This window comes from Vicia villosa, linkage group LG6 (assembly GCF_029867415.1).
Source record: "Vicia villosa cultivar HV-30 ecotype Madison, WI linkage group LG6, Vvil1.0, whole genome shotgun sequence".
Taxonomy (NCBI): domain Eukaryota; kingdom Viridiplantae; phylum Streptophyta; class Magnoliopsida; order Fabales; family Fabaceae; genus Vicia; species Vicia villosa.
In genome coordinates, this window is record NC_081185.1 from 2,781,550 (window position 1) to 2,794,989 (window position 13,440).

Sequence of the window (13,440 nt, forward strand, 5' to 3'; positions counted from 1 at the left end):
CATATGCAATTTCTGGAATATCTTTCTCTTTTCAAAAAATGTGGACTTTCATATGCAATTTATAGAATTTCTTTTTCTTCTCCGAAAACATGGATTATCATATGCAATTTCTGAAATTTCTCTCTCTTCTTCAAAAACGTGTTATATCAAATGCCATTTCTGAAATTTCTTTCACTTATTCGAAAATTTGGACTATCATATGCAATTTATAATATTTCTTTCTTTCTCTAAAAACGTGGACTATCATATGCAATTTCTGATATTTCTCTCTCTTCTCTAAAAACATGGATTATCATTTGCAATTTATGAAATTTCTTTCTCTCCTCCAAAAACGTGGACTTTCACATGCAATTTCTGGATTTTTTCCCTACTTCAAAAATGTGAACTATCATATGCAATTTCATAAATTTCTTTCACTTCTCCAAAAACGCGGACTATCATATGCAATTTTTGAAAATTCTTTCTCTTCTCCAAAAACGTGGACAATCATATGCAATTTCTAGAATTTGTTTTTCTTCTCCAAAAACGTCGACGATCACATGCGATTTTTAAAATTTCTATCACTTCTCCAAAAACATGGTATATCATATCCAATTTCGGAAATTTCTTTCCCTTCTCCAAAATCGTGGACAATCATATGCATTTTTTGGGATTTCTTTCCCTTCTCCCAAAACGTGTACTATCATTTGCAATTTTTGAAATTTATTTCTCTTCTCCAAAAACATGGACTATCATATGCAATTTATCGAATTTAATTCATTACTTCTAAAACATGGACTATCATATGTAGATTATAGAATTTCTTTCCTTATCCAAAAACGTGGACTATCATATGCAATTTTTGAAATTTCTTTCTCTTCAACAAAAACATAGACAATCATATTCAATTTTTGGGATTACTTTCCCTTCTTCAAAAATGTGGACTATCATATGCGATTTCTGAATTTTCTTTCTCTTCTCCAAAAACGCGGACTATCATATGCAGTTACTGGAATTTCTTTTCCTTCTCTAAAAAAATGGACTATCATATGCAATTTCTGAAATTTCTTTATCTTCTCCATAAAAGTGGTATATCATATGAAATTTTTTAAATTTCTTTCTCTTCTCCAAAAACGTGGACTACCATATTCAATTTATAGAATTTATTTCCTTCTCCAAAAACGTGTACTATAATATGCAATTTCTGAAATTTCTTAAATCTTCTCCATAAACGTGGTATATCATATGCAATTTTTGAAATTTCTTTCTCTTCTCCAAAAACGTGGACTACCTGTATGCAATTTATAGAATTTATTTCCTTCTCCAAAAACGTGGACTATCATATGCAAATTCTGAAATTTCTTTCTCTTCTCTAACAATGTGGAATATCATATGCACTTTTTGGAATTTCTTTCCCTTCTTCAAAAACGTGGACTATCCTATGTAGTATCTGATATTTCTTCCTCTTCTCCAAAAATGTGGACTATCACATTCAATTTCTGGAACTTCTTTACCTTCTCAAAAAACATGGACTATCATATGCAATTTCTGAAATTTCTTTCTCTTCTCCATATACGTGGTATATCATATGCAATTTTTGAAATTTCTTTCTCTTCTTCAAAAACATGGACGACCATGTGCAATTTATAGAATTCTTTCTTTCTCCAAAAACCTGGACTATCATATGAAATTTCATTCCCTTCCCCAAAAATGTTGACTATCATATGCAATTTTTGGAATTTCTTTCCCTTCTTCAAAAACATGGACTATCATATGCAATTTCTGAAATTTCTTTCTCTTCTCCAAAAATGTGGACTATCATATGCAATTTCTAAAATTTCATTCTCTTCTCCAAAAATATGGACTATCATATGCAGTTTTTGGAATTTCTTTCTCTTCTTCAAAAACGTGGACTATCATATGCAATTTTTGAAATTTCTTTTTCTTCTCCAAAAACTTGGACTATCATATGCAATTTCTGGAATTTCTTTCCCTTCTCCAAAAACGTGGACTATCATATGCATTTTTTGGAATTTCTTTCCCTTTTCAAAAAAGGTGTACTATCATATGCAATTTCTAAAATTTCTGGTTCGATTGAGCAAGGAAGTCCTAAGTTGTGACTTTAGGCAAGAAAGTCTCTTTCAGGTCGATTGAGCAACGAACTTCGAAACAAGTGTGTTTAGGCAAGAAAGTCTCTTTCAGGTTGATTGAGCAAGGAACTTCTGAACGAGTGTGTTTAGGCAAGGAACTCTCTTTCAGGTGTAATTGAGCAGGAAGTCGTGGACTGGTGTGTCTAAGCAAGTTGTAATCAAGTTCTGATTATAGTGAAAAGCTATTGTGTGACAAGGGGTCTGGACTACTCTCGTTATAGAGGAACTAGGATAATTGTTGTGAGTGATTTACTTATTGCTTCTGAACTTTAAACTATTCCGCTGCTGCTTACTCTAGCTTGGAATCTGAACTTTGTCAGATTCAGAAGCTACCGATTCTAGAAAAACAAAAGTTATCAGAAACTTAATTCAACACCCTTCTTGCGTATTTTTCTCACCTTCGTATTGATATTCATTTACCAACTTAAAAGAGAATGTTAAAAGTATTAAATTTCAAATAATATTTTATAATATTCACTTGAGACTCATTAAACAACACATATTAAAATTTATTTTTCTCTCTATTTAACTCAAATTATTTCAATATATCAAAATCCTAGCTATCTACCACCATCTTAATAGTATGATTTGTTCAAATTTACCTATCAATGATTCGTGGGTCTTTCACATTTTCAACATATAAATTTGTACATAAATCAATTAGTATGTAAAATTTATCTCAAAATAACATAAACCACTATTTTTTTACCTCAACAAGGAGCCAAATACTAAACAAAAGGTACCATCTATGATTTAGATATTTATGGAGGAATTAATAGTGACAAAACTCCATGAGGCCAACATGCATACATTAATAGCATAACTACCATCACACATTTATGTTTTTCACATATGAAAAGATAAGGTCATCATCCACGTGGCACTCTCATAGTGATGCATAATGTATGGCTAGTATACAATTTTCATTCAATCTCGTGTGGTTAATATGGTTCCATTGTTGATCATTTTCACAATCCAAAACCATTGGTATAATTGATCAGAAACCATTTCTGAACCATTATATATACCTATAGTTTCCATAGAAGCTTTGCAACTCAACTATAGCAACAATGGCTTCTATGATATCCTCCTCAGCTGTGACTACAGTCAACCGTGCCTCTAAGGTGCAATCCGCCACTGTGGCTCCATTTGTTGGCCTCAAATCCATGGCTGGATTCCCAGTTCAGAAGGTCAACACTGACATTACCTCCATTGCAAGCAATGGTGGAAGAGTAAAGTGCATGCAGGTAACAAAAACATATATCTACTTATGAAACTGTTTGGATTATTGACATAAGTGCTTATGAAACTGTTTGAGAGAGTTATTAGAAACAATATATCATATGTCCATGAATTATTTTCAACTTATTTTCATAAGCTTTTCAGAATATCTTATGAAACAGTTTGTTATTTGTTAACCCTAGTTTGTTAACACTTTTGTTGAATATTTAGGTGTGGCCTCCAATTGGAAAGAAGAAGTTTGAGACTCTTTCATATTTGCCACCATTGACCAGAGAACAATTGTTGAAAGAAGTTGAATACCTTCTCAGGAAGGGATGGGTTCCTTGCTTGGAATTTGAGTTGGAGGTTTGATATTTGTTTACTTTTTCAATCATTATATATACATAGTTTTGGTTAAAACCCTAATGTGTTTGATTTTGATTACTTGGTTGCAGAAAGGATTTGTGTACCGTGAGCACAACAACTCACCAGGATACTATGATGGAAGATACTGGACAATGTGGAAGCTTCCTATGTTTGGTACCACTGATGCTGCTCAAGTCTTGAAGGAGCTTGATGAAGTTATTGCGGCTTACCCCGAAGCTTTCGTTCGTATCATCGGTTTCGACAACGTGCGTCAAGTTCAGTGCATCAGTTTCATTGCACACACACCAAAAACCTACTAAGTTTGATGCATTGGAGCTTCCTATTTATATGTTATGCTTTTAAGTTCCTTTTGTTGTGTAATTTTATGATTTCTGTTTTTGGATTTCAAATTGCAAATGGGATGTATCAGAGTTAATGAATGATATATATGGTTACTTTATTCCCAAGTTACTTAAGAATTTATTCCCTGTTGGCTTTCATTGTTCGGTGTTTGACATGTGTTAGTGTCAGAGTTTCATTGTTCGGTGTTTGACATGTGTTAGTGTGAGAGTGTCAATACTAGAGTGTCAATACTGGCACATGTGATTATCGATGTTTATGTGTGATTGTAGGTATCGTGTGAGTGTGTTAATGCTGACATGATATATGTGATTGTCGATGTTTATGTGTGATTGTAAGTATCGTGTGAGTGTGTTAATACTGACACGATACATGTGATTATCGATGTTTATGTGTGAGTGTCAGTATCGTGTCTGATGTGATAGCAGATATTTGTGTCAATGATTGTTAATTAAATTTAAAGTATAGTGTTTGAAATAAGTGACATATAAGAATGTTGCATCACTTATACTCATGGCATAATTTAATTCAATGTGATGAAGATAAGTGATATATCTTTTATGCATGGCCACAAATGATCTATCAAAGATAAGTGAACACAAATGAAATGAAAGTATAGCCATATGTTTTAGATATTTATTCACTTACATTTATGCAACTTGCAGTTTGAGATTAATATTTTTTGAAAGGGCTGAATGAATCTGAATTTTAAGTACAGAGATAAAAATTTATGAGATCTTATAGTATATCACTCTTGTTAATATCAATAATTTTAACAAAATTATTTTGATCCCTTTAGAGTTGCATTCAGTAAAGATTGTTTTTTATAAGTAACTTTGAATCAAATTCAAACACTTTAATCTAGCTTGTGAGCTTGGAGAGAAGTAAAAATTGAATGCTTTAGAGTTTGGAGGAATGAGAGTGGAGAGAGAAAGAAAAAGAAAAAAAGGATTCATGTTTTTTGAAAATGAGTGCTTTAGAGTTTGGAGGAATGAGAGTAGAGAGAGAAAGAAAAAAATTCATGTTTTTTATAAGAACATTTTTGTAGAATGATTAGTGAACACTTAACATTAGTTCTTTTTAAAAATTTAGATTGAGATTAACTCAATTTTACAAAATCAACTTATAAAATAAATAAGTAAATCTTGTTTAAATTTTATAAACATCACATGTTACATTTCCAAAATTTTATAAACACCACACATGTCATATTTCAAAACAAGATAGAATTAAATTCACGGCTTTACACCTAAAAAAACAAAGTATTGGAGGTTGCAATGAAGACAATCTGAATAGTGGAATTAGGCAGTTATGAGCATATCACAATGAAGGTGGAATTTCTAACACACTCTTAAGCTCGAACTCAAATGAGATTAAAGTGTGAATGATGTCGAAAACCTAACATCGTATTTAGTATAAGTTTTGATATCATCTTATAATTTGGTTATGGGTTTCTCGGTACTTAGTTAGAGTGGAGGTTGTCTAGTTATGTATGTTTTGTAATAAATGTGCACCCAAGTGTTATTTAGTAGATAAAAGAGCTATGTGGGCATACCCATATTCCAAAAGGCAAGTTTTTAAGGTGATTCTTTTGGTGTGTTATGGAGAATTATAATTCCATCTGCTCTTCTGCTAAAAGGGTAGGTTTGGGTGTATCTTCAAGTTCTTTTGGGAGAGTGGCTAGGAGGACTGGTCGTATTATGATTTCTAGTGGGTGGTGGAACAATTGGGGGGATGTGGGCTCTCCAGAAGGATGTTTCTAATCATTGTCCTATTACTCTTAAGTATGATAATCAGTCGTGGGGTCTCAAACCTTTCAAATTCAATAATTATTGCTTAGCTCACAATAGTCTTCCTGAGTTGGTGGCTTCCTTCTAGAGCACTACTAATTTTTATGGTTGGAAAGCACTTGTTCTGACGGAGAAGCTTAAAGCCCTTAAAGTGCACCTAAAATCTTGGAATAGAGATATTTTTGGTAATCTCGACACATAGATTAACTGGTTGAAAGAGGAAGTTAGCAGGGTTGATTCTTTGGTCGACCTTAGAGCCTAATCTGGGGGAAATTGAGACTAAATCCAAAGAAATTGCAAATTTTTGGTCCCTCCTTAGGGTTAAAGACTCTCAATTTTTTTAGAGATCTAGGTCTAAATGGCTCAAGGAAGGTGATACTAATTCTGGTTACTTTCATGCTTCTATTAAGAATAGGAGCAAAAGAAATGCTATCTTAGAGCTGTAAGTATGAGAGGTTTGGATTAAAGGGGTGTTCGATATTAGATGAGAGGTAGTGAACTATTTCACTGAGATATTTAAAGAACTTGATGTTGATACACCTTTTTTAGATGATGTAGTCTTTCTCTCTCTTTTGGGTGACAATAATCTTTCTTCATCAGCTCCCTTTAGTCTCTAGGAACTTGATGTTGTTGTGTCCCAATGTGATGGTAATAAAAGTCCAGGTCTAGATGATTTTAAATTCTCCTTTTTAAAAAATATTATGGAACCTACGTAGATTTGACTTAGGGATCATGTTTGATCAATTCTATTGTTTTACATCTCAACCTCATAGTTTTTCTTCTTACTTTGTGACTCTCATTTCTATGGTTAAATCTCACTTTCATCTGTGAGACTTTCGACCTATTTCCCTTGTAGCATCCTCGTATAAATTGGTGATTAAAATTTTGGCCATTAGACTTGTGATTGTGGTAGAGAAGCTCATTTCCCCTAACCAATCAACTTTCCTTAAGAGGAAAATACTGGTGGATGAAGTGGTGGCTATTAATGAGGTGGTAAGCTTGAATAAAATAACTAAATGAACCTTGGCCAAGGAGTATTACATAAAATTATATGTTTCCTGGTTTGTTTTCCAACTCTCTCCAACCTAAAAGGTAGGTAGGTGAGATATGATTTGTTGTTAATGAGGTATTGACTTGGGATTCAAGATGGTGGATATCCTTCTTCCTAATAGAATTACCTATTTTTTATGAGTTGCTTTCTGTACTTAGAGATGTCATCCTTACTTTGGATAGAGATAAGTGGATTTGGAAGCACTTTAGTGAGGGTACTTTTTAAGTGGCCTCCGATTACATCGTCTAGAGGGAGAGTTTGACTTATTTTGTGTCCCCACTTCCAGTTTAAAGTCATACCTTCTCCCTTATTTGGAGTAGTTGGGCTCGGTCTAAGATATTGGTTTTCTCCTGGCAGCTTTTGCAGGATAGACTTCCGCCTAGAGATAACTTATTTAGAATAAGGGTGTTTTCTGACCTAGTAAGATTTCTTGTTCCTTTGGTGATTTTTAGGCTAATACTGCTCCTCATTTTGTTGTTACTTGTGAGATATCCTCGTCTGCGTGGCATAGAGTTTTTAGGTGGCTTGGATGGCAGATAGTTATTAATAAGAATCCTAGGTTGCTTTTTGAGTATTTTCTTTCTTTATGGGGTAGGGTTTAAGTATAGGGGTGGAGGAAAGCTCAAAATGATGTCATCTTTAACGAGTTACAAAACTAGCAAGAGAGGTGGAGGAAAGAAGTATTTATTTGGCTTGAAAATGGTTTTTGGATAGATCCGGGGTGAACTCTTGCACCTTCACGAATTGTCTTCACAATCCTATACTTACCTGCACTGAAGTCATGTTCTCCCTCCAAAAAGATGTCAAACACAATGTTTCGGGCAATGTGTATGACAAGATGGGTGCAGTAATAATTAAAATGCAGATAAAGCAAATTGAACACAAGGAATTGGAACCCTATTTAGTGCAATATCACCTACATTTGGAGTGTGTTAACCTAAGAAAGGAAATATACACTTAATAGTAAAAGAACAAATTGGTCTTAGATGAAATCTTCTAGTTCAATGCCTTTTTCATAATACTACCTGTGAATTTCTATTTAGGACTCCCCCTAAATATGACACCTCTCCCACTTTCTCTCAACAACTGTCCCAGGTGTTGGAAGAATTACAAGAAGTTGGAATGATAAAACTATTACAACTCAATAAACAAAACTTTATTCCTTTGGATATGAATGCTTCAAATAAATTGAGTTTCACAAGTTAAACACAGGAAAACACAAATAATCAACAAATACAAAATGCCTTGCAAAATCTCTCAAAGTCGGAGTCTTTTATGTGGACATCGTCTCTTTAAATAGCCAAACATCCAACTTTAGTTTGCATTTGGGGTTTCAAAATACTCGCGGCTGAAGAAACACCAAAAACTCAGTTTTAAGATATGATTTATTTGATTTACAATCTAACTTAAATTAAATCTCTATTAATCTGATTTGGATTTCATCTTTGATCTTTTAGGATTTCTTTCCTAATTCTAAAAAGTGAATAAGCTCAGAGATAAATATGGAAACAAATTAGGCTTGTGATTCTATTACAGTGCACCTGGCTTGTGAGGCAGAAAGTTCCATGATGTGTGGGAAATTTTGCTCCACATCTTTGCCTCTTGTTTTAAGTGCATAAAGACCAAGTGTCTCAACATAGTGTCATGGCATCTTGCATTACATGTTGTCTATAAAAATGTGTCAATTACTTGTGTCGCACCCTAATTTTGTTCCAATATTTTTAAATCACTTTTGTATATCATGTGCATTAGGTCAGGTGTTACCTCATTTAAAATTGAAAAAAATATTCTAAGTACACTAAATGCATCATATGTCATGCATCATTTAAAATTCATTCATTTCAAGATGATCCCATTAAAAGTCAACCAAAAAGTCAATATTTGATCACTTGAATAATTATATGGTGTGTATCATTACAAATAAATTCATATGATTCAGGAAATTAATGGCAATGAAGATGCAATTATTTGTGATAAAGGAAAGATTCTTGTAAATGGGGAAAGTTCCAATACTGATAATATAAACAATATTGGAAATAATAAAGGCATATTATATAGAATTAATGAGCAGGAGGTGGCGTACGAGACGGAAAAAGGTGGGGACAGTAGGGCTCAAAATGAGGATAATTTGCATGCGGTGGTGACGTGGCCTGAGATGACTGGAGGACTAGAGAATAACATTAAAAGTCAATATTTCAAGATGATCCATCAAAAGTCAACCAAAAAGTCAATATTTGATCACTTGAATAATTATATGGTGTGTATCATTACAAATAAATTCATATGATTCAAGAAATTAATATAAAAGTTTATTGCACTATACTTTTATATTTTATTGTACTTATTTTAGTTGATGCTTAATCGATAATTGTTAATAAGATAAAATTACCATTAAAATTAACCCTTTCTAAAATAAAATCAATCAAACACTTGATTAACATCAAGTTATTTTTAGCAAAACCACTTCACCATCAAATCAAAATAATCAAACCGTATCCATCTCAACGCAAATTGAAACACATGATCAACATCAAGTCAGTTTTCACGCTTAATTAAAAAAAACATCAAAAAAAATTTCGCAATAAACTTGGAATAAAAAGGACAACTGGATGCACGTCCTTTTGAAATCCTGAGTAAACGAGTGCAAAGTGTACACTTTGTTTCAACCAGTTACTTGTATTATGTAAAGATAATTTTCATAAATACAATATGGATGAAATGGGACAATTGAATGCACATTCTTTTGAAACCCCGAGTAAACGAGCACAAAGTGTACACTTTGTTTCAACTGGTTACTCATATTTCGCAAAGATAATTTTCATTAATCCAAATTGGATGAAAAACGACCATTGGATGTCTCTCAAACAATGTGAATCTCATGGAAATGTGTATGGCAAGATGGATGCAGTAACAATTAAACGACAATAACAGTTAAACTACAGATAAAGTAACCATCACCAAGATGTCAAACACAATGTGCTAGACTATGTGTATGACAAGATGGATGTAGTAACAATTAAACTGCAGATAAAGTAAATTGAACACAAGTAATTGGTAACTCATTTTGGTATAATATCACCTACGTCTAGAGGGCATTAACCCAAGAAAGGAAATCAACTTTTAATATTAAAAATACAAATTAGTCTTAGATGATTTATTCTTGTTCAATGCCTTTTTTCTTAATACTACACATGAATTTCTATTTAGGATTCCCTCTAAATATGAGACCCCTCTCACGTTATCTCAACAACTATCTCTAGTGTTGGAACGATTACAAAAAGTTGGAATGATGAAACTATTACAACTCAATAAACTAAATTATATTCCTTTGGATATGAATGATTCAAATGAATAGAGTTTCACAAGTTAAACACACGAAAACACAGACTCAACAAATACAATTGCAATATCTCTCAAGGTCTGAGTCTTCTGTATAAAGAGTGTCTCCTTAAATAGAAAAACATCCAGCTGCAGTTTATGTTTAGGGTTTAAGAATACTAACAGCTAAAGAAACACAAAAAAACACAATTTTAAGATATGATTTAATTTGACTTGCAATCTATCTTAAATTAAATGTCTATCAATCTAATTTGGTCTTGGTCTTTGATCTTTTTAGGAATTCTTTCCTAATTCCAAAAAGCGCATAAACTCACAGATAAATATGGAAACAAAACATGCGTGTGATTATGTTACAACACAACTAGCTTTTGAGGAAGAATGTTCCACGATATGTGGGAATCTTGCTCCACATCTTTACCCCTTGATTTGAGCGCCTGGAGACCGAATGTCTCAACATAATGTCATAGCATCTTGCATTACATGTTGTCTATACAAATGTGTCAATCACTTGTAATAACAATATATAACAGATCAAGTGTTTGCCTTATTTAAGAGTGTGGTGGTGGATCTTCTATTTCTCTTTTGATGGAATATGTTTTGTTGATGGTGGATTTGTTAGTTTAAGATCTAACACGTGAGTAGTGTGGTAGTTCTTTAGTGGTTGTAGTCTGTTTCTGGGTGGTTTAATCCATATTTATGCCTTTTGGTTGTTTTATTTTTTTATTTCCTCGTGATTGTATGTTGTTTAGCCTTAGTTGTTTATGTAAATATTTTGTTATACGTTGGTGTTTATTACCTTATTAATAGATTCTATTTTCTATTAAAAAAAGAGTGTGATCTAGCTCAATTTTACAAAATTGACTAGTATGATGAGGATTGTCCTAATTTATAAATATATTTTGAAGAACTATATCATTTGATGTGTGACTCTTACACACCCTTCATACCGTGTAATATTCAGGGTAAATTAGACATTACATTCATAGTCAACACAACCAAATCCTAGATGTTTACGGTCAACACAACAAAACACACATGCAATAATTTCAAAACTAAGTGGGGCATAACAAAGACATACGATATTGGAGAACATAAACTATTCCTAATACATCAAACACAACACACAAAAGCACATGTGGGACTAACCTTAATGTTTGGACCACAACAAACGCAAAGTTGAATCAATGGAATCTTCGTACAGCGTAGGAGAAATCGTCAAAGTTGGGACCACAATCGAAATGCGAAATCGTCAAAGAAGCTGGGACCACACAATTCAATGGAGCATGTATGCATCTTCAATGGATAAGAAGGTATGACGAAGATTGGGACCACAAGTGAGAGTGAACAAAAATAAAAATGACGAAGATTAGGGATTTGGTTTTAGATTTAGAGTTTATGGTTAAATGATTAATAGGTAAACATCAAGTAGAGTGAACAAAAATAAAAATGACGAAAATTAGGGATTTGGTTTTAGATTTAGGGTTTATGGTTAAATAATTAATAGGTAAACATCATAACACGTGTACTGGCAGTAAAAATGAAAAATTAATTAGTTAAAATAGTTCTAATCCACCTGTACTGTCACATCAACATCTGTTAGTGACATTTAACGTCTGAGACCATTTGTATGGATGCAATGTTTTGAAGAGACCATTCTTTAAAAAAAAAAATATTTAGGACTAAGAACGAAAAAATACTATCCTAAAATTAATAATTAAGTTAATAAAATTTTTTTAATTTTATTTTATGATTAATGTAAATACATGAGTATATGTGAATAATATCTTAATAAATATTTTTTTAGTACCTACTAGTCAGAGACCCGTGCTTACGCACGGGTGATTTTTTTTTCTGGTGTAGTATTTTTGTAATGATATGAATAATATAAATAAAAGGAATTATAAGCAATATGCATAATTAAAAGGAATTGTTTTACTTGAATAGAGTTAGAGTTTTATTGATTGCTCTGTTATACTCCCAATTCTCTGAAAATCTAATATCCATAGGAATCATTTTGAAATTTGAAAATAAATACTTTAGTTTTCAAATTAAAGTCATTATTGTTTAAAATAAAATAGGCATTGTATTGAAAGTGGCCCTTAAGATTAAACATTATTATCTTATTCATGTGTTAATTTTGTGTGTAATAAAGAACCATATAAAAAAGGACATGTGAGTTGGAGAAAAAAATAAAATTTTAACAAATGCAAATGTAAAATTTTAAATATAAATGAAAAATATGAAATAGTTTACTTAATTGTAAATTTAACAATAATTATATAGAAAAGAATGATCCACAAAAAAATGTTTAAGATAGGTTAAGAACACAATAGCAAAATTGGGTCAGATAATTTAATAATTGACGGTCCAACAACAATTAAAAGAAAATGATATAGATAACTATGGTTTAATTATAAATGAAAAATAATCATATAACTTCAATTATATTAAATAATCATATAAAAAAATACTATAAGATGGAGATAATAAAAATGAAATATTAACATTTAAAAATAAAAATTATCTCTCAATTAATAGTAATTGTTGATTAAAATAAAATAGCTACTATGTTGATAATGACCCGTGAAATAAAAAAATAATTTGATGCGATATAAAATATATTTAAAAACAAATGTAAAATAAACAATAATCATGGAAATTTAATTGTATTAAATAATGATAAAAAATCGTGAGATGGAGAAAAAAATAAAAATAAAGATATTATCTCTCAAATAAAGACAATGATTGATTAAAATAAAATAGGCATTATGTTGATAGTGACCCGTGAGATAATAAATAAATAAATAAATAGAGAAAAAAATTAAAATTAAAGTAAGAAAGTGTGAAAAAATGTGAGAGAAATTTGAAATTTTAATTAAGATAGAGAAAATGTGTAATGATCGATTAAAAAAAATTAAATATTAAGTTGATAGTAGCCCGTGAAATAATTAAATATTTTTGGGAATAATAATTAAATGATCGATTATTAATATTTTTTGCGATAATAGATAAATGTTGAAAAATTAAAATGAAAGTATGGAAAAATGAAATGCGAAAGAAATTTAAAATTTTTAGTAAGATTAAAATTTAAAAATAGATTATTAATATTTTTTGTGATAATAAATAAATTAAGAAAAATTAAAATGAAAGTAAGAAAGTGTGGGAAAATGAAATGTAAAAGAAA

The 13,440-nt window shown here is 31.4% G+C and overlaps 1 protein-coding gene across 1 annotated transcript; it reads left to right on the top strand.

The window, feature by feature from the left end:
• Positions 1 to 3,109: 3,109 nt before the first annotated feature.
• Positions 3,110 to 4,187, top strand: LOC131608747 (ribulose bisphosphate carboxylase small subunit, chloroplastic 3-like). The gene is made up of 3 exons (XM_058880278.1): positions 3,110 to 3,376; positions 3,582 to 3,716; positions 3,806 to 4,187. Exons 1-3 carry the CDS (start codon positions 3,200 to 3,202, stop codon positions 4,034 to 4,036), a joined length of 543 nt encoding a protein of 180 aa, XP_058736261.1. The 5' UTR covers positions 3,110 to 3,199; the 3' UTR covers positions 4,037 to 4,187.
• Positions 4,188 to 13,440: the final 9,253 nt, after the last annotated feature.

What these genes read in the sequence shown, in the direction of transcription:
- LOC131608747 (XM_058880278.1), top strand. Translation starts at nt 3,200, where the DNA reads ATGGCTTCTATGATATCCTCCTCAGCTGTGACTACAGTCAACCGTGCC. An exon ending in GAAGAGTAAAGTGCATGCAG is followed by an intron (nt 3,377 to 3,581) that starts GTAACAAAAACA and finishes TTGAATATTTAG; the next exon opens with GTGTGGCCTCCAATTGGAAA. An exon ending in GCTTGGAATTTGAGTTGGAG is followed by an intron (nt 3,717 to 3,805) that starts GTTTGATATTTG and finishes ACTTGGTTGCAG; the next exon opens with AAAGGATTTGTGTACCGTGA.